This window comes from Somniosus microcephalus, chromosome 13 (assembly GCF_052327205.1).
Source record: "Somniosus microcephalus isolate GS21.2 chromosome 13, FLI_Smic_1.0, whole genome shotgun sequence".
NCBI classification, from domain to species: domain Eukaryota; kingdom Metazoa; phylum Chordata; class Chondrichthyes; order Squaliformes; family Somniosidae; genus Somniosus; species Somniosus microcephalus.
Genome location: NC_140999.1, coordinates 75,951,018 through 75,970,795, shown reverse-complemented (window position 1 = coordinate 75,970,795; position 19,778 = coordinate 75,951,018). Strand labels below are relative to the sequence as shown.

The window sequence follows — 19,778 nt, the reverse complement described above, 5'->3', positions numbered from 1 at the left end:
ATTGGGAGGGAAGAGGTGGAGAGGGGAAGAGATGGAGAGGGAAGAGATGGAGAGGGGAAGAGATGGGGAAGAGATGAAGAGGGGAAGAGATGAGGAGGGAAGAGGTGGAGAGGGAAGAAATGGGGAGGGAAGAGGTGGAGAGGGGAAGAGATGGAGAGGGAAGAGATGGGGGTGGGAGGGGAAGAGATGAGGAGGGAAGAGATGGAGAGGGAAGAGATGGTGGGGTGGGAGGGGAAGACATGGGGAAGATAGGGGGAGGGGAAGAGATGGGGAGATGGGAGGGGAAGACATGGGGGGAGAAGAGATGGTAGAGGGGAAGAGATGGGGAGATGGGAGGGGAAGAGATGGAGGGGGGAGATGGTGGAGGGGAAGAGATGGGATGATGGGAGGGGAAGACATGGGGGGGAAGAGATGGGGAGTGGAAGAGATGGGGAGGTGGAGGGGAAGAGGGGAGAACGGATGGGGACAAGGTAAGGGATGAAGAGACAAAGAGGGCAAGGGGGAGGGTTGGGAATGGTTAGAGGGGTGGGGATGTGGGAGGTGAACGGATGGGGAGGGGTAGGGATGGGGATGGGGAAGAGATGGGGGAGGGGATGGGGAGGGGTGGGGTTGGGGGAGGGTGGGGATGGGAGAGGGGAGGGGCTGGGGAGGGGTGGGGATGGAGAGGAGTGGGGATGTGGGAGGGGAAGAGATGGAGGGGGAAGAGATGGGTTGGTGGGAGGGGAATAGATGGAGAGGGGAAGAGATGGGGGTGGGAGGGGAAGAGATGGGGGAAAATATGGGAGGGGAGGAATTGGGGATAACGGATGGGGACAAGGTAAGGGATGAAGAGATAAAGAGGGCAAGGGGGAGGGGTGGGGATGGGGAGGGGTGGAGATGTGGGAGGGTGGGGGTAGGGGTGGGGATGGGGAGGGGTGGGGATGGGGTGGGGATGGGGCAGGGATGGGGAGGGGAGAGGATGGGGAGGGGATGGGGAGGGGAGAGGGTGGGGAGGGGATGGGGAGGGGAGGGGATGGGGAGGGGAGAGGATGGGATGGGGAGGGGATGGGGAGGGGTGGGGCTAGGGGATGGGGAGGGGAGGTGATGGGGAGGGGAGGGGAGGGATGGGGAGAGGGGGAGGCGAGGTGATGGGGGAGGGATGGGGAGGTGATGGGGGAGGGATGGGGAGGGGAGGGATGGGGAGGGGGAGGGGTGGGGATTGGGGAGGGGAGGGGGAGGGGTTGGGATGGGGAGGGGATGGGGAGGGGTGGGGAGGTGATGGGGGAGGGAGGGGTGGGGAGGGGGAGGGGGAGTGGGATGGGGGGGATGGGGGAGGGGATGGGGACAGGGAGGGGGAGGGGTGGGGATGGGATGGGGAAAGGATGGGGATGGGGGAGGGTGGGGATGGGAGAGGGGAGGGCTGGGGAGGGGGTGGGGATGGAGAGGAGTGGGGATGTGGGAGGGGAAGAGATGGAGGGGGAAGAGATGGGTGGGTAGGAGGGGAATAGATGGAGAGGGGAAGAGATGGGGGTGGGAGGGGAAGAGATGGGGGGAAATATGGGAGGAGAGGAATTGGGGATAACGGATGGGGACAAGGTAAGGGATGAAGAGATAAAGAGGGCAAGGGGGAGGGGTGGGGATGGGGAGGGGTGGAGATGTGGGAGGGTGGGGGATGGGGAGGGGTGGGGAGGGGATGGGGAGGAGAGGATGGGGCAGGGATGGGGAGGGGAGAGGATGGGGAGGGGAGAGGATGGGGTGGGGATGGGGTGGGGAGGGGATGGGGAGGGGTGGGGATGGGGAGGGGTGGGGCTAGGGGATGGGGAGGGGAGGTGATGGGGAGGGGAGGGGTGGGGATGGGGGGAGGGGGAGGCGAGGTGATGGGGAGGGATGGGGAGGGATGGGGAGGGGAGGGATGGGGAGGGGTGGGGAGGGGAGGGGGAGAGGTTGGGATGGGGAGGGGTGGGGAGGTGATGGGGAGGGGTGGGGAGGGGGAGTGGGATGGGGGATGGGGAGGGGATGGGGACAGGGAGGGGGAGGGGTGGGGATGGGATGGGGAAAGGATGGGGATGGGGAGGGGGAGGGGATGGGGGGATGGGGAGGGGGAGGGGTGGGGAGGGGTGGGGAGGGGGAGGGGGAGGAGGAGGGGGCTGGGGGGATGGGGAGGGGGTGGGGAGGGGTGGGGAGGGGTGGGGAGGTGATGGGGGAGGGGGATGGTGGGATGGGGGAGGGGATGGGGAGGGGAGGGGTGGGGATGGGGGAGGGGTGGGGATGGGGATGGGGGAGGGGATGGGGAGGGGAGGGGGAGGAGGAGGCGGATGGGGGGATGGGGAGGGGGTGGGGAGGTGGTGGGGATGGGGTAGGGGATGGGGAGGGGGTGGGGAGGGGGATGGGGAGGGGAGGGGATGGGGAGGGGATGGGGAGGGGGAGGGGGAGGAGGAGGGCGATGGGGGGATGGGGAGGGGTGGGGAGGTAATGGGGGTGGGGATGGGGGAGGAATGGGTGCCCAGGTTTGTTCATTCTAGCTGTGAACATGATCTTGTTAACTGAGAGATGCTGTTTTGGATTATAATTGAAGATATAAAGTGACAGCTCAAATCAGCTGGTGAGTCTGATCTTATCATTAGCTTAAAGGCGGTGGAAAATGTCCAGCAAACCAACCCCGGGCTTTCCGAACATAGCCTTGCGCTAATCGCCCAATTACAACACTGGCGGTGTCACGTGCCAACTCACACTCTCCGTGCACTTGTACAGATCAAACAGCCACACCTATCTGGAGATTGGGAGCCAGCCTTTGGATTTATATACTGTCTGGGACATCTCAGCTCTGTCCTGGAGTGGTGTCTGAAGCTAGGGAAGTCTATGAGGAGGTTCTGTCAGAGGTGGGATCCCAGTAACTGTGGTGTCGATCAGTCAGATCTGTTACAAGAGTACAATAGCAAAATACTGTGGATGCTGGCAATCTGAAATAACAGCAGGAAATGCTGGAGATACTCAGCAGGTCAGGCAGTATCTGTGGAGAGAGAAACAGAGTTAACATTTCAGGTCTGTGACCCTTCATCAGAATAGTTCAAACACATCTTCCCCTCCCCCCCTTTCAGCATTCCGAAGGAACCACTCCCTCCGCAACACCCTGGTCCACTCTTCAATCACAACCAACGCCCCCTCCCTTCCCGTGCAAGCGCAGGAGATGCAACACCTGCCCTTTTACCTCCTCCCTTCCCACTGTCCAGGGCCCCAAACACTCCTTTCAGGTGAAACAACGATTTACTTGTACTTCTTGCAATTTAGTATACTGTATTCGCTGCTCACGATGCGGTCCTCTCTACATCGGAGAGACCAAATGCAGATTGGGTGGCCACTTTGTGGAACATCTCCGTTTCGTCCGTAAGGGTGACCCTGAGCTTCCGGTCGCCTGTCACTTTAATTCTCCGCTCCCAATCTGACCTCTCCTTCCTTGGCCTCTTGCACTGTTCCAACAAAGCTCAACGTAAGCTCGAGGAACAGCATCTCATCTTTCTATTAGGCACTTTACAGCCTTCTGGACTCAACATTGAGTTCAACAATTTCAGACTGCAACCCCCCCCATTTTTTCAGGCGGCAGCGGTTGATGATTCTGCCATCCCCATTTGTAACATTTAACCAATCCTGCCTTCCACCCTATCACAGACTGTTCCTTGTGTTCTTTCCTCTCCCCCCCCCCTTTCCCTGTCTCTGCACCTGCTTAAAATGTGTTACTTTTTTAACTTTTTCCAGTCCTGATGAAGGGTCACAGACCTGAAATGTTAACTCTGGTTGTAAGAGTCATGAAAGTTTAAGAAAGTGTAAAGAAGAAAGAAAATACCTTAAAATATTGGTTAAATATTATGGTACAGTATGTATGTACATTTGTTTATTATTGATGCATATTCTAGTATAATATAGTTAATTTACCTGACTGACTTATTGTATTGAGAAACCCCCTCTTTTCTTGTTCCAATAGTATAGTCTGAGAGGCCCCCTTTATTCTTGCTCCAATGGTATAGTCGTTAAGCTTGTCACATGATATATCCAGCCATTTTTACAGTTCAAGCACCATGAGGCTAGGAAAGGTAGAAGCTTTGATGGCTGTGGAGCAATACAGTTTTTGACCGTGTTTAAACGTGTTTTACTTTGAAATCCTGTTTGAAATGTATTACAGTAAACAGTTAAAAGACAAAGTTACGCTTTGGAACGTTTTATTTCAACACGCGCCTACTCGTTGCTAAAAGCCTCAAAGCTAAAGCTCAGTGGCTGCATATTGAAAACTACGGAGCACCACTACATTAGTCAAAAACTCACTCCCTATGAAGGAAAGGACGGAATTGTCGGCGAACGTATATACAGGAATGGTCCCGGAGCCAGACGGCAATATAAGAAAGCGAAGGTACAAACACTGTTACTTGCCTTGTTCATTCTATTCAGAAGCTAGATAAGAGCTGCGGGTAAAATGGCCGCCACCTCATGGAGCCGTGAGGGGCTTCCCCCGGCTGTACAAAGGATTGTTGGCCAAAAGAGGGAAGTAAAGCTCACCCCAAAGGCAATGGAAAAGAAGTTACATAGAAGCATAGGTGCAAGGAGGGTTAAATTAGCTCAGATAACTGGAAAAATGAAGGTAATTGATAGTCTCATGGAAGATAATGCTAATATAGAGAAAGTTGAAGACATAATGCATTATGATTTCTCCAAGTTGTATGAAGAATTTACTGTGCTCAATGAAGATGTATTAGCACTTTTGTCTGAAGATGAGGGAAACACTGACCAGCACAACTGGTTTGATCTTAAATCATCTAACATTAAGAACTATGTCAAGGCTACAGAACAGTGGATGTTGAAGATTCGTCAAGATGCTGATACAGCAGAGAAAGATAAAGATGACGATGAAGTCGGACCAGATGATAGTATTTCAGAGATTTCAGCCAGACTGAGCAAAAATCGAAAAGAAGGTAGCTCTGTTACTGGACACAGGTCAGTCGCTTCTACCACATGCTCGTCGCAGCGCATGAGAGAAGAGGTTGAACGGGCAGCGTTGATGGCGCGCGCTGCATCTTTAGTGGAAAAGCAAGCTCTTGAACGGGAAGAGGCCCAACAACATGCCCAACAGGCCCAACTGCAGGCCCAACTGAAGGCTAAGAAAGAACAGCTGGAGCTAAAAACAGCTATTGCGGTCTCAAATGCCAAGTTGAGAGTGTTTGAAGATTATGAAGGCTCACAGGATGGCATGAACGACTACTGCCAGTCAATGGTGTCACACAGAGTTGGATCCAGGGCACCTTCAAGAGTTAAAAGAGAGTCTGAAGACCATCTCCTGGCATTACAGCATGGAAGAGAGGCCTCTCCACTAACAGGAGCACATGCTGCTGCCCCAGACGTCAGACGGTCTAGACTAGACCCTGCTGATGACCACCAGAGGCCTGAAGACACAGAGAGAAGCCTATACTGAGTGATGCAGCATCAGAACGAAATTACAGAGATGCTTGTAAAACACAGAATCTGTTTCGACTCCCTCAAAGAGACATACCAGTGTTCCAAGGCGACGCACTAAAGTATAAGCTCTTCATCAGATCCTTCGAACAAGCCATTGACTCCAAAACAGAGAGCAGCAGTGATAAGTTGTACTACCTGGAACAGTACAACAGTGGTAAACCACAAGACCTGGTCAGAAGCTGTGAACACATGAGACCGGACCGGGGATACATAGAAGCCAGGAAGTTGCTTCAGGAGCACTATGGTAACGAGCTGAAGATAGCCACTGCATATATTGAAAAAGCTATTAAGTGGCCACAGATCAGATCGGAGGATGGGGAGGCATTGAACACATATGTTCTTTTTCTCATAGGATGTCGCAACACCTTGGAGGATGTTGAATTCATGGAAGAGATGGACAATCCTACGACTATGAGAATCATCATCTCTAAGCTTCCTTACAGGATGAGAGAACAATGGAGAGGAACAGCCTTTGAGGTAATGGAAAGACGGAAAGGTAGAGCCAGGTTTGCAGACTTAGTGAATTTCATAGACAAACAGGCTAAAATTGTTATGGACCCATTGTTCGGAAACATCCAGGATGTCAGCCCAACTACTGATGGAAGAGTGAAAGCCAAGCCTGCTGAATCAAAGACTCTCAGGAAAGGTGGTTCCAAGGGAAGCAGCTTTGCAACTATCGTCACTCAAGCTGGAGAAGAAAAATCTAATTCTCGAGCAGGTACTGGCGCAGCTCGTCGCTCATGAACGACAAGCCCCTGTCGCTGTGGATGTAATTGGGGAAGCCAAATATGGCGAACAGGTCGTGGAGGCACCTGATGACTGTGGCGCTGGTCATGTCCGGGCAGGGGATGGCGAAGGGGAAACGGGAGTACTCGTCAATAATATTGAGGAAGTACGTGTTACAGTCAGAGGAGGGAAGGGGCCCCTTGAAATCGACGCTGAGACGTTCGAAGGGGCGGGTGGCTTTAATCAGGTGTGCCCTGTCTGGCCTATAAAAATGCAGTTTGCATTCGGCGCAGACCTGGCAGCTCCTGGTCATGGTCCTGACCTCCTCGATGGAGTAAGGCAGGTTGCGAGCTTTAATAAAGTGGAAGAACCTGGTGACCCCCGGGTGGCAGAGATCATTGTGGAGGGTCCGTAGCCTATCGACTTGTGCGTTGGCACATGTCCCACGGGATAGGGCGTCTGGGGGCTCATTAAGTTTCCCGGGCCGGTATAAGATATCGTAGTTGTAGGTGGATAACTCGATCCTCCACCGCAATATCTTATCATTTTTGATTTTCCCCCTTTGTCTGTTGTTAAACATAAATGCTACTGACTGTTGGTCAGTGAGCAGGGTGAAACGTTTACCGGCCAGGTAATGCCTCCAGTGCCATACAGCCTCCACTATTGCCTGGGCCTCCTTCTCGACTGAGGAGTGTCGAATTTCGGGGCCCTGGAGGGTCCGTGAAAAGAAGGCCACGGGTCACCCTGCCTGGTTAAGGGTTGCGGCTAGGGCGAAGTCGGATGCATCGCTCTCCACTTGGAAAGGGATGGACTCATCCACTGCGTGCATTGTGGCCTTCGCAATGTCCTCTTTTATGAGGGTGAAGGCCGCATGGGCCTCTGCCGTCAGGGGGAAGGAGGTTGACTTGATGAGGGGCCGGGCTTTGTCTGCATAGTTGGGCACCCACTGGGCGTAGTAAGAGAAGAACCCTAGGCATCTCTTCAGGGCTTTTAGGCAGTGGGGGGGGGGGGTAGTTCCAGGAGGGGGCGCATTCGGTCGGGGTCAGGGCCGATGACTCCGTTTTCCACCACGCAGCCAAGAATAGCGAGGCGCGCGGTGTGGAACATACATTTTTCTCTGTTGTATGTCAGATTCAGCCGTTGGGCCGTACGGAGGAATTTTTCTAGGTTGGCGTCGTGGTCCTGCCGGTCATGGCCGCAGATGGTGACGTTGTCTAGATAGGGGAAGGTGGCTTGCAGCGCGTTTTGGTCAACCATCCGGTCCATCTCCCTTTGGAAGACCGAGACCCCATTGGTGACGCCGAAGGGGACTCGGAGGAAGTGGTAGAGGCGACCGTCAGCCTCGAAGGCCGTGTACTGGCGGTCCTCAGGCCTGATGGGGAGCTGGTGGTATGCCGACTTCAGATCAATCGTCGAGAATACCCGGTATTGTGCTATCTGGTTGACCATTTCAGATATGCGGGGAAGTGGGTATGCGTCTAATTGCGTGTATCGATTGATCGTCTGGCTGTAATCAATAACCAGGCGCTGTTTTTCGCCGGTCTTTACTACCACCACTTGGGCTCGCCATGGGCTGGTGCTGCCCTCGATAATCCCTTCCCTCAGGAGTCTTTGTACTTCTGATTTAATAAAGCTCCTATCCCCGGCACTGTACCGCCTGCTTTTAGTAGCAATTGGCTTGCAGTCTTTGGCGAGGTTAGCAAACAACGGGGGGGGTTTGACCTTCAGGGTGGACAGGCTGCATACTTTGCGCGGCGCCGTGTTTAAATTCTGCTGGCTGCAGACTGTAAGTGGGGGCAGGGGCCCGCCATATGCCATCGTGACGCTCTCCAGATGGCACTGGAAGTCTAATCCTAGCAGTACGGGAGCGCAGGGCTGTGGCAGGACGAGGAATTTAAACTCTCTGTACTCCACGCCGTTCACTGTCAGAGTCGCTACACAGTAGCCGCCGACGTCCGCCGTATGGGACTTTGAGGCCATAAAGACCTGGTGGCGTGTGCGCATAACCGATAGGGAGTAGCGTCGCACCGTGTCGGGGTGGATGAAGCTCTCCGTGCTTCCGCAGTCGAAAAGGCAATTTGTGGCATGGCCATTTACCTTTACGTTCATCATGGACCTGGCTAGTTGATGGGGCCTAGATTGGTCCAGGGAGATGGAGGCCATCGTCGAGGTCGGTGGGTCGCTGTAGTATTCGCCCGCGCCGAGGGCCTGGTCCCGAGATGGTGTCCAAGATGGCGGCTCCCCCTCGGCTGGTGGTGTCCAAAATGGCAGCCCGCATGGCTCACACGTGGTTGGTGGGGTCCAAAATGGCGGCCTGTATGGTTCACACGCGGCGCTGCTGGAATTGGGGGTCGATTTCACCTTGCACACTCTCGCGTAGTGGCCTTTCTTGCCGCATTTGGAGCAGGTCGCGTCCTTTGCTGGGCATTGCTGTCTGGGGTGCTTGGCCTGGCCGCAGAAGTAGCATTTCTGGCCTCTGGTCATTGCAGCTGTAGTTGGGCTGCTGGCGGCTTGTGGCCTTACCGGGTCCCAAGATGGCTGCTCCCGTGGCATCCACGTGGCCATCCGGTCAGGGGGGTAGGCGTCCATGTTCTGGAGGGCCACGTCTAACGAGTTAGCGAGGGCCACCGTCTTCTGCAGGTCGAGCCCCCTCTGTTCCAGCAGCCTCTGCCGAGTATAGTTGGACCTGATGCCGGCTACGTAGGCGTCTCGGATCAGGTCTTCTGTGCATTCCTTGGCCGTCACCGCTTTGCAATTACAGCCCCGGCCGAGGACTCTCAGTGCCAGTAAATATTCAGCGCCCGATTCCCCGGGGCACTGTTTTCGGGTAGCCAGGAGGTGTCTGGCGTAGACCTCGTTAACAGGCCTCACGTATTGTTCCTTTAGCGTCGCGATGGCGGCCGCGTAAGTAGTGGCGTCTCGGATGATCGAGTAGACTCGGTGGCTCACCCGTGAGTTCAAGACAAGCCGTTTCGCGTCATCTTTAGTGACAGTAGTGCTGGAGGCCTCCAGGAAGGCTTCGAAACAGCTCAGCCAGTGTTCAAAGTTATTGGCTGCATCTGCTGCTTGAGGATCCAGGTCTAAACGTTCCGGCTTCAAGATTTGCTCCATGTTGGGGGGTCAATAACAAGGGGGCATAGATTCAGGGTAAGGGGCAGGAGATTTAGAGGGGATTTGAGGAGGAACTTTTTCACCCAGAGGGTGGTTGGAATCTGGAACTCACTGCCTGAAAGGGTGGTAGAGGCAGGAACCCTCATAACATTCAAGAAGCATTTGGATGAGCACTTGAAATGCCACTGCATACAAGGCTATGGACCAAGTGCTGGAAAATGGGATTAGACCGGACAGGGATTGATGGACGGCGCAGACACGATGGGCCGAAGGGCCTCTTTCTGTGCTGTATAACTCTATGACTCTATGACTCTAAAAAGAGCAGCACAGTGACGCCTGCTAATGCCTTTCAGAAGCCATGTTTATTCTGCCAGAAGAATCACACATTGGATTTCTGCAGTGACATCAAAGCACAGCCACATAAAGACAGAATTGAATTTCTGAAGTACAATGGCCTATGTTTTGGATGTCTTTCTCAGGGGCTCCTGAGTAGAAACTGTAAGCAAAGAACAACATGCAGAGAGTGCACTCGGAAACATCCCAGTCTGCTGCATATCCATAAAGAAGAACAAGTCTCTAAGAAGAGTGAAGAAAACAACAAAGATGAGAAAGTTGTTTCAAGTGCTCTGGTGTCGCTACAACAAGAGACTTGTGGATTCACTGGGGCCGGTGACAGTGATTGTATTCTTGCCATCGTACCTGTAAAGATCAAGTCTAAGAGGAGTGAGAAGTTTGTGGAGACTTACGCCTTCATGGATCCAGGTAGTTCAGCAACGTTCTGCACAGAAACACTCATGCGACAGCTGAACATTAGAGGCAGAAGAACAGAAATCCTATTACGCACCATGGGTCATGAGAAGTCAGTGCAAAGTTACATCCTGTCAGATTTAGAAGTGTAAGTGTGTGGACTTGAAGAGAAGGACTTCATAGACCTGCCTAATGTTTTCACACAGAGGGAGATTCCTGTTAAAATAGGGAACTTAGCCCTGCAGAAGGATGTGGAGAGATGGCCTTACCTGGGAAAGGTGCGTCTCCCATACATTGAAGCAGAAATTGGCCTATTAATTGGAACCAATGCCTACAAAACTATGGAGCCATGGCAGGTGATAAACAGCAAGGATGACGGACCCTACGCCGTCAGGACAGCCCTTGGATGGGTAGTCAATGGACCGGTAAGGAGAGATGATGGCAACAAGTCGAACAAGGAGGAACGACAAAATGTCACAGTTAATCGCATCTCTATCGCAAGCATTAAAGAGCTGTTGATACAGCAGTTCAACGCAGACTTCTCAGAACACACTGTGAGGAAAAGACAGAGATGTCACAAGAAGACAATCAGTTTATGGATTTGATGACAAGGTCTACACAGTTCATTGATGGCCACTATCATATTGGTTTGCCACTGAGAAGACAGACCGCGAAGATGCCGAACAATCGCTGCATAGCAGAGCAGCGCGCCATCAGTCTAAAGAGAAAGCTGAACAAGAACCCCGACTTTCACGAGGACTACAAAGGCTTCATGAGAAACATCATAGCGAAAGGCTATGCTGTAAAAGTGCCCAAGGAACAGCTGAACAGAGAAGATGGAAGGGTCTGGTACATTCCTCATCACGGTGTGTATCACCCAAAGAAGAAAAAGATCCGTGTAGTGTTTGACTGCACCGCTTCATTCAGAGGAACTTCACTGAACGACCAGCTGCTTCAAGGTCCTGATCTTACCAACACCCTCATTGGTGTCTTGACGAGGTTTAGACAAGAGCTCGTTGCCATGATGTCAGATATAGAATCAATGTTCTACCAAGTCAGAGTCCCTGATGAAGATGCTGATCTTCTGCGTTTCCTTTGGTGGCCAGATGGCGACGTTAGTCAAGCTATGGTGGAATGTAGAATGGCCGTACACTTGTTCGGAGCCACATCATCTCCCAGCTGTGCAAGCTACGCTCTCAGAAAGACTGCAGAAGATGGCAAAGGCAAGGCACCATCAGAGACTGTGGAGACAATCTTCAGAAACTTTTACGTCGATGACTGTCTGAAGTCCGTGTCAACAGAAGACGATGCCATTGCACTGTCAAGAGACCTTAGAACTCTGTGTTTGAATGGAGGATTCCATCTGACTAAGTGGATAAGCAACAGCAGAGCAGTTCTAGCTTCTATCCCAGAAAAGGAAAGAGCCACTGAAGTCAAAGATCTGGACCTGAGCCACGATGTCCTTCCTATCGAGAGAGCTCTTGGTGTACAATGGTGCATTGAGTCAGACACGTTCAACTTCAGAATAATGGTGAACGAAAGACCATCCACAAGACAAGGGATTCTCTCCGTGGTCAGTTCCATCTACAACCCTCTTGGATTCCTGGCACCACTCATTCTGCCGGTGAAGCTGATCCTACGAGAGCTGTGTAGAGACAAGAGAGGCTGGGATGAAGATATCCCAAAAGGTCAAGCTCAGAGATGGCTCAGATGGTTGACAGATTTGCAACAACTTTCTAGCTTCAACGTCAGCAGATGCATCAAGCCTGTGAGTTTTGGAGTTACAAAGACGGCTCAACTACATCATTTCTCGGACGCCAGTGAGGACGGCTATGGCACGGCTACTTACCTCTTGCTGACAAATCAACAGGGCCAGAAACATTGTTCCTTCCTCATGGGGAAATCTAGGGTGGCTCCGCTGAAGCAGGTCACCATCCCGAGACTGGAGTTGATGGCAGCGGTTGTTGCAGTTAAAGTTGCCAAGGTGATGCGGAAAGAGTTACAGTTCCCACTAGAAGAATCTGTCTTCTGGACGGATAGCACGACGGTGCTGAAGTATATAGAGAATGAGAAGATATGCTTCAAGACCTTCGTAGCAAATAGAATCTCATCCATTAGAGAAGCTACACAACCATCTCAGTGGAGGTATGTAAACACCTCATTTAACCCAGCAGATCAAGCCTCACGGGGATTGAAGGCTGAAAACTTCATGAGGAGCGAAACTTGGATACAAGGCCCAAGTTATCTGCTGGAAACAGAGAGATCATGGCCAGAAAGACCAGATATGCCAAGTCAGATTGCTGAAGACGACGTCGAAGTCAAGAGATCAGTCACAGCAAATCTCATAACTACGAAAGAGAACTTTGACACAGTGAACAAGCTTGTTAACCATTTCTCAGGATGGCACCAGTTGAGGAAAGCAGTTGCATGGTTTCTAAAGCTGAAAGAGTTGCTGCTACACCTGAGCGGTAAGAAAAAAAGGTATCGAGCCACTATCAGTCAGTCTGAAAGTAACCCTGATAAGCAGAGAATGCTTCTACAGCAGTATATGCACCAGCACAAGACCACATTGGGTAAGAATTCACTGACCGTGGAGGATTTGGCCAAGGCTGAGATGGAGATAGTTTGCTTCAGTCAGAGACAAAGATATCCAGAAGAAATCGAAGCTTTACAGCGAAATACTGCAATCAAGAAAGGTAGTCATATCTACAAGCTGGACCCTACACTCCAAGATGGAGTACTGAGGGTGGGAGGGCGACTAAACAAATCTGCTATGCCAGAGGAGGCCAAGCATCCTGCTATCCTTTCTAAGGACCTCCGGGTTGCTACTCTCATTCTTCAGCATATACACCAGAGTATTGGACACAGTTGGAGGAACCACGTGCTTGCGAAGCTCAGACAAATATACTGGATTCCAGGAGCTAATTCTGTAATAAGAAAAATACTCTCTGAATGCATTGTTTGCAGACGGTTACACGCTAAAGCTGGGGAGCAGAAATGGCAGACCTGCCTGAAGACCGTTTGTTACCAGACAAGCCCCCATTTACAAATGTAGGGGTGGACTATTTCGGGCCTTTCGAGGTAAAGCGAGGACGGAGCCTTGTCAAGAGATATGGTGTGCTTTTCACTTGTTTGACCACCAGAGCAGTTCATATTGAGGTGGCAGACACGCTTGACACTGATTCATGTATTAACGCCCTGCGGCGCTTTGTCTGTAGAAGAGGACAGGTGTCCATTATGCGTTCTGATAATGGCACTCATTTTGTCAGAGCAGAGAGAGAACTACGGGAAGCTATTGAAGGTTGGAATCAGCTCAAAATACAGGAAGCCATGATGCAAACAGGAATTAAGTGGATCTTCAATCCACCGGCTGCATCCCACCACGGAGGTGTCTGGGAAAGACAGATACGCACCATAAGAAAACTACTCAGTTCTGTACTGAAGCTGCAAATGCTTGACGACGAGGGACTTCAAACCGTTCTGTGTGAGGTTGAAGCCATCATTAATGACCGACCGATAACTAAGACATCTGATGATCCCAATGACCTCGAAGCCCTGACCCCGAACCACCTGTTGTTGTTGAAAACACAGCCAGTCATGCCCCCGGGAGTCTTCAAAAAGGAAGATCTGTATGCACGTCGGAAGTGGAGGCAAGTTCATTATATGTCAGACCTTTTCTGGACCAGATGGACAAGAGAATACTTACCTCTGCTACAGGAGCGTCAAAAATGGTCCAAAGTAAAGAGGAACTTCATTGTTGGAGACATCGTCTTAATCGTGGATGATTCAGCCCCCAGAAATTCTTGGTTGATGGGAAAAATAATTAAGACCATGCCAGACTCCAGAGGCGTTGTTTGTCGCGTTTGTCTGCAAACCAAGACCAGTACCCTGGAAAGACCAATCACAAAGCTGTGCCTGCTACAAGAAGCAGCGTGAAAGGTTCCCGAACAAAAAAAAAGGAAGGGGACATTTATATTGTAAATATGTTGAACTCATTAGTTTATCACTCTTAAGAATGTTTGAGTAATTGCTATGCTTCATGTGCCTAGTCAATTAGGGGCCGGAATGTAAGAGTCATGAAAGTTTAAGAAAGTGTAAAGAAGAAAGAAAATACCTTAAAATATTGGTTAAATATTATGGTACAGTATGTATGTACATTTGTTTATTATTGATGCATATTCTAGTATAATATAGTTAATTTAACTGACTGACTTATTGTATTGAGAAACCCCCTCTTCTTGTTCCAATAGTATAGTCTGAGAGACCCCCTTTATTCTTGCTCCAATGGTATAGTCCTTAAGCTTGTCACATGATATATCCAGCCATTTTTACAGTTCAAGCACCACGAGGCTAGGAAAGGTAGAAGCTTTGATGGCTGTGGAGCAATACAGTTTTTGATCGTGTTTAAACGTGTTTTACTTTGAAATCCTGTTTGAAATGTATTACAGTAAACAGTTAAAAGACAAAGTTACGTTTTGGAACGTTTTATTTCGACACGCGTCTACTCGTTGCTAAAAGCCTCAAAGCTAAAGCTCAGTGGCTGCATATTGAAAACTAAGGAGCGCCACTACACTGGTTTCTCTCTCCAAGGATGCTGCCTGATCTGCTGAGTGTTTCCAGCTTTTTCTGTTGTTATTTCTGTTACAGCAGTACCAGGCTCAGGTGAGTGATGTCTCCTGCTGCTTGTTGCTGTGTCGAGAGTGTGTTCTGACAAGGAGTAATTGTGGGGTTAACCCTAATGATGCTCTGTGTACATCAGACTCTGAAAGTACTGGCAGTCGAAAGGGGTGATTTTAACCCAGCTGCTTGGCAGAAACTGGGCCATGGGGGGAGGGGGGCAGTTAAAATCACCTGGGAGACTCACCCACTGACGTCCCACTCTCCTGAGCAGACGGGAGGGACACCCGGTGGGGTCCTCCTTTAAATATGCAGATCGGGCTCTGATGATATCACCAGGGGGCGGGATGCTACCTGACCAATGCCTGGAATGGGGATGTCGTCATGGTTTCCCGGCCAAGGCCAATCGAAGGACCGAGGAGCCAGAACTGCAGAGGCCCAAAGAGGTCAGTAACTTTATTTGACTTTGCTTGTGGTCTCTGCCCCGGGCTCTCTCGAAACCCCCTCCCCGCGACTTACCTGAGTGCCGGGGACCATTCCTTCAGGCAAAACAGCCCCTTACCCCCAAACGTCCCGTTCTCACCCACCAAACAGCTGCCGGGTGAGTGACTGATCTGGGGGGAGGGGGTGGGGGGTCATTTAAAACTCCTGGCCTCACATTGTCGAGGTCAGCCTGGGTTGCCGCCCGCCTCAGCCCCATCCCACCTGATTCCTGTCCCAAATTACAATCAGGCCTGAAATATAACCGGGTTCAGCATCTGTACTTCTCTCCCTGCCCCCATCACCCCCCACACACACACTCTTTAGGTACAGTCAACATTGCTGTAAGCGAACGGAGACAAAGATTCTCATCAGAGGGGCAAAGATCCTGCTGGGGGGAGTGGCATTAATTCTACCCCGCCCCCCCGCCCAGCTTTGAGCTGTGGAATAGGGTTTTATTCAGTAGGGATTTCTTTTGCTCAAGTATCAAGTCAGATCTAGAAACATAGAAACATAGAAGATAGGAGCAGGAGTAGGCCATTCGGCCCTTCGAGCCTGCTCCGCCATTCAATGTGATCATGGCTGATCATCCAAATTCAGTACCCTGTCCCTGCCTTTTCCCCATATCCCTTGATCCCTTTAGCCTCAAGAAATATATCCAACTCTTTCTTGAATATATTTAATGAACTAGCCTCCACCGCCCTCTATGGCAGAGAATTCCACAGGTTCACCACTCTCTGGGTGAAGAAATTCCTCCTCATTTCAGTCCTAAATGGCTTACCCCTTATCCTTAGACTATGACCCCTGGTTCTGGACTCCCCAGCCATCAGAAACATCCTTCCTGCATCTAGTCTGTCCAGGCCTGACAGAATTTTATAGGTTTCGATGAGATCCCCTCTCAATCTTCTAAACTCCAGTGAGTATAAGCCCAATCGACACAATCTCTCCTCATACGTCATTCCTGCCATCCCAGGTATCAGCCTGGTGAATCTTCGCTGCACTCCCTCCATGGCAAGAACGTCCTTCCTCAAGTAAGGTGACCAAAACTGCACACAATACTCAAGGTGCGGTCTCACCAAGGCCCTGTACAACTGTAGCAAGACATCCTTGTTCCTGTACTCGAACCCTCTTGCTACGAAGGCCAACATACCATTTGCCTTCTTAACCGCCTGCTGCACCTGCATGCTTACCTTCAGCGACTGGTGCACAATAACATCCAGGTCTCTTTGCACTTCCCCTTCTCTCAATCTATTGCCATTCAAATAATAATCTGCCTTCCTGTTTTTGCCACCAAAGTGGATAACCTCACATTTATCCACATTATAGTGCATTTGCCATGTTTCTGCCCAATCACCCAACCTGTCCAAATCGTACTGGAGTTTCACAACATCCTCCTCACAGCTTACCCTCCCACCCAGCTTTGTGTCGTCTGCAAATTTGGAGATATTACATCCAATTCCCTCGTCCAGATCATTAATATATATTGTGAACAGCTGGGGTCCTAGGACCGATCCTTGCGGTACCCCACTAGTCACTGCCTGCCACTCGGAAAACGACCCGTTTATTCCAACTCTTTGCTTTCTGTCCGCCAACCAGTTCTCTATCCAAGTCAATACCTTGCCCCCAATCCCATGTGCCTTAATTTTGCACGCTAATCTCTTATGTGGGACCTTATCGAAAGCCTTCTGAAAGTCCAAATACACCACATCCACTGGTTCTCCCTTATCTATTTTACCAGTTACATCCTCAAAATATTGTAGTGACATCAGCCCCAATACCTCTCCCTGGCACTCTGGGAGCCTAATGTCCTTGACACTGTCTATGTTAGGCTTTATACTGGCTGCCGTGGGGGACAGTTTATAATATTCAATCACATGCAATGTTCCCGCTTGGCTGCACGCATGTGCGGCCGCGCAGGCCGCTCACAGGCTTTTCCACTGGAACTGCCTCACATTGAACTGTACAGACCACGCACAACAAAGCGCAGCTTAGAGGGAATGTTGATCACATGTACAATTTAAAGGCATCACACAAACAATTAGATATCGGAAACTCTTTGCCCATTTTGTCACATATTACATGTAACAGTAACACTGGGAAAACCATCAGATTCCGTCAACGTGGAATGATTCTTCAGGAACTGCACTGGGCTGGTGCAACTTGAGGTTGTAGTCTGACAGCAAGTGCCCGAATGATTCTCATGATGCAGCTTACAAAGGCAAATCGTCCTGTCTCCCACCCGACAGTGCTGACCCTGATCTCCTAACTCTAACCCCAATATCTCAGCAAAAATAACTGGTGCCCAGGATAGATAAGGAACATGCAATAGGGTCACTTATGAGGTTAGAAGTCTGGAATAAGGATAATAGATGGCTGTCTGATATAATCAAATATAGATTAAAGATTACATAAATTTCATGCCACAGAGATTAGGCATAATGGGGGACAGATTTGTCAGCGACCATTTTGGGTCACTAACATCACCTGGGCGCTAAATTTAACACCCGGCAAAAAATAGCACCGGCGATCGCTAACTTCAGCTTTAGTGCCCCAAGAGGGAGGTGGAACATTAATTCAAGCGCCTTGGTTCTTGGAGCGCTTACCCCGAATATCTGCAGCGCTGCGCACTGGGCCACGTAACGCTGCCACAGGGCTCCTCCCCTCATTAAAGGGAGGGCCCAATCCCACAACTCTGCAGGGCCCTACCTGGACCACCGGGCAGCGGGGTGCTGTGCCAGCAGCCCGGCACACAAGAGGATTGCGGGGCTGCCAGATCACGGCATGGTCCCCGTGTTCAAAGACTCAACGGGCCACGACAAGTAAGTCGGCCAATTTATTCCCCTCCGCCCGCCACCTCCCCTTTACTTACTGGCCCACGAGCCTCCTGCCGCTCCGTTCCCGGCCAATGAATCGGTCGCTGTCATCGCCCGGCGCAGATTCGGGGGCGGGCCAATTTTGCAGGCGGGGTGAAAACAGGGCGCTGCGCACAGTGATGATGTTGTCATCGCCTGCGGAGTGTGGCGCTACCAGTTACCGCTGGTGCTAAACTTCCGCTGAATTTAGCGGGAGTCGTTAGCGGCGCCTCGCCAGGGTGAAAAGTTGTTTGGGCCCCCGTTAGCGCCCCCCCCAGGGCATTGAATGAGTTTCCTAAACGGTTTAGAGAGGGAACTCATTTAGTTGCCTATGGTGGTTTAGTCTATGTGGAAAGCCATTCCACAGTGACATAGCCTTTAAAAAATGCATCTGTGTTTGCAGCTAGTTTCAGAAGCCCTGATGAATGTTCCCAATAAAGCATCTGGTTTCCTGGAACCGCCCTGACTAGCTGTACTGATAACCTACAACCATTACTTTTAAGATTCGGTCAACTGATCTGCTGTTTGCAGAACAGCCGACCAAAAGTATAAAATTGTAAAAGTATAAAATGTGAGGGACTGAGGGGAGCTGAACCCTGGGATTGTAGGACAGCATCCAGCTCTCTCTCGCTCTGCTGTCTGACCTGTTGTGGAGTTCAGTAATGCAACGAATGCTCTGATAACCTAGAAGAAACACAGATATCACATCACAGTCAAACTAGGAATGGAATTGCTAAAAATGGAACAATGAATTATGTAAAAACATACCTCACAGTCCCAGGAAACGCATCACCTAGTCAACCTGTTGGACTTGAGATTCGGATTCACTGAGGAATGTGCCTGAGGTTGTTGTCATCTCACTACGTGAGACAAGGCTGCCTCTACCCAACTGGATCACTCAATTTGATTGCTCGATTCAGTGCTCAAACTGTGTATGCTGCGAACGCAATGAGGAGAAATCTGGAACTCTCTCCCCCAAAATGCTGTGGATGCTGGAGGGCAGTTGAAGCTTTCAAGAGTGGAATCATTAGACTTTTGTTGGGTAAAGGTATCAAGGGTTATGGAGCAATGGCCAGTAAATGGAGTTGAGGTGCAGATCAGCCATGATCTAATTGAATGGCGAAGCCGGCCCAAGGGGCTAAATGGCCTCCTCCTGCTCCTATATAACTAAATTCTTACCAGGACTGTCTGATTCTAGGAGATCCACAGACATGTACCAGTTCCAGCTCTGTCTTACTGCACCAGTATTTCAACAGCACCCTGTTGACACTGCCGCCTGGCTCACCCTGCAAAAAGAAGCAGGGCTACTACGACAAGTTTAACATGTGCCGCTTGGTCGATGATGACGGGCCCATCGCCAAACTGAAAAATGCCATCTTCGATCCCAAGGAGTTTGAAGGCATATCAGAGTGGATGAAGGTGGGTGTTTTAAAGGATTACGGTTGACCATTCCATCCTTCTCCAACGCCTCACCACCATCGTCCAGCTGGGTGGGACGCCTGGTTCCATTCATAGCCAGAGAATCACCTGCAAACAACTTCTCTTCCCACTCCCGCATCGTTACCTCTGGTGTTCCCCCAAGAATCTATCCTTGACCCCTCCTATTTCTCATCTACATGCTGACCCTTGGCGACATCATCGGAAAACACAGCGTCAGTTTCCACATGTACGCTGATGGCACCCAGCTCTACCTCACCACCACTTCTCTCGACCCCTCCACAATCTCTAAATTGTCAGAATGCTTGTCCGACATCCAGTACTGGA

General features: G+C 50.9%; 1 protein-coding gene across 1 annotated transcript in view; it reads left to right on the top strand.

Moving 5' to 3' along the window:
- LOC147108426 (disintegrin and metalloproteinase domain-containing protein 10-like) overlaps positions 1-19,460 on the top strand; it is a 176,017-nt gene extending 156,557 nt beyond the window's left edge. Inside the window, exons 4-5 of the mRNA XM_086004266.1 lie at positions 14,713-14,727; positions 19,213-19,460. Of these exons, the coding sequence (XP_085860392.1) occupies positions 14,713-14,727; positions 19,213-19,460 (263 nt within the window). The remainder of the gene's footprint in view (positions 1-14,712; positions 14,728-19,212) is intronic.
- Positions 19,461-19,778: the final 318 nt, after the last annotated feature.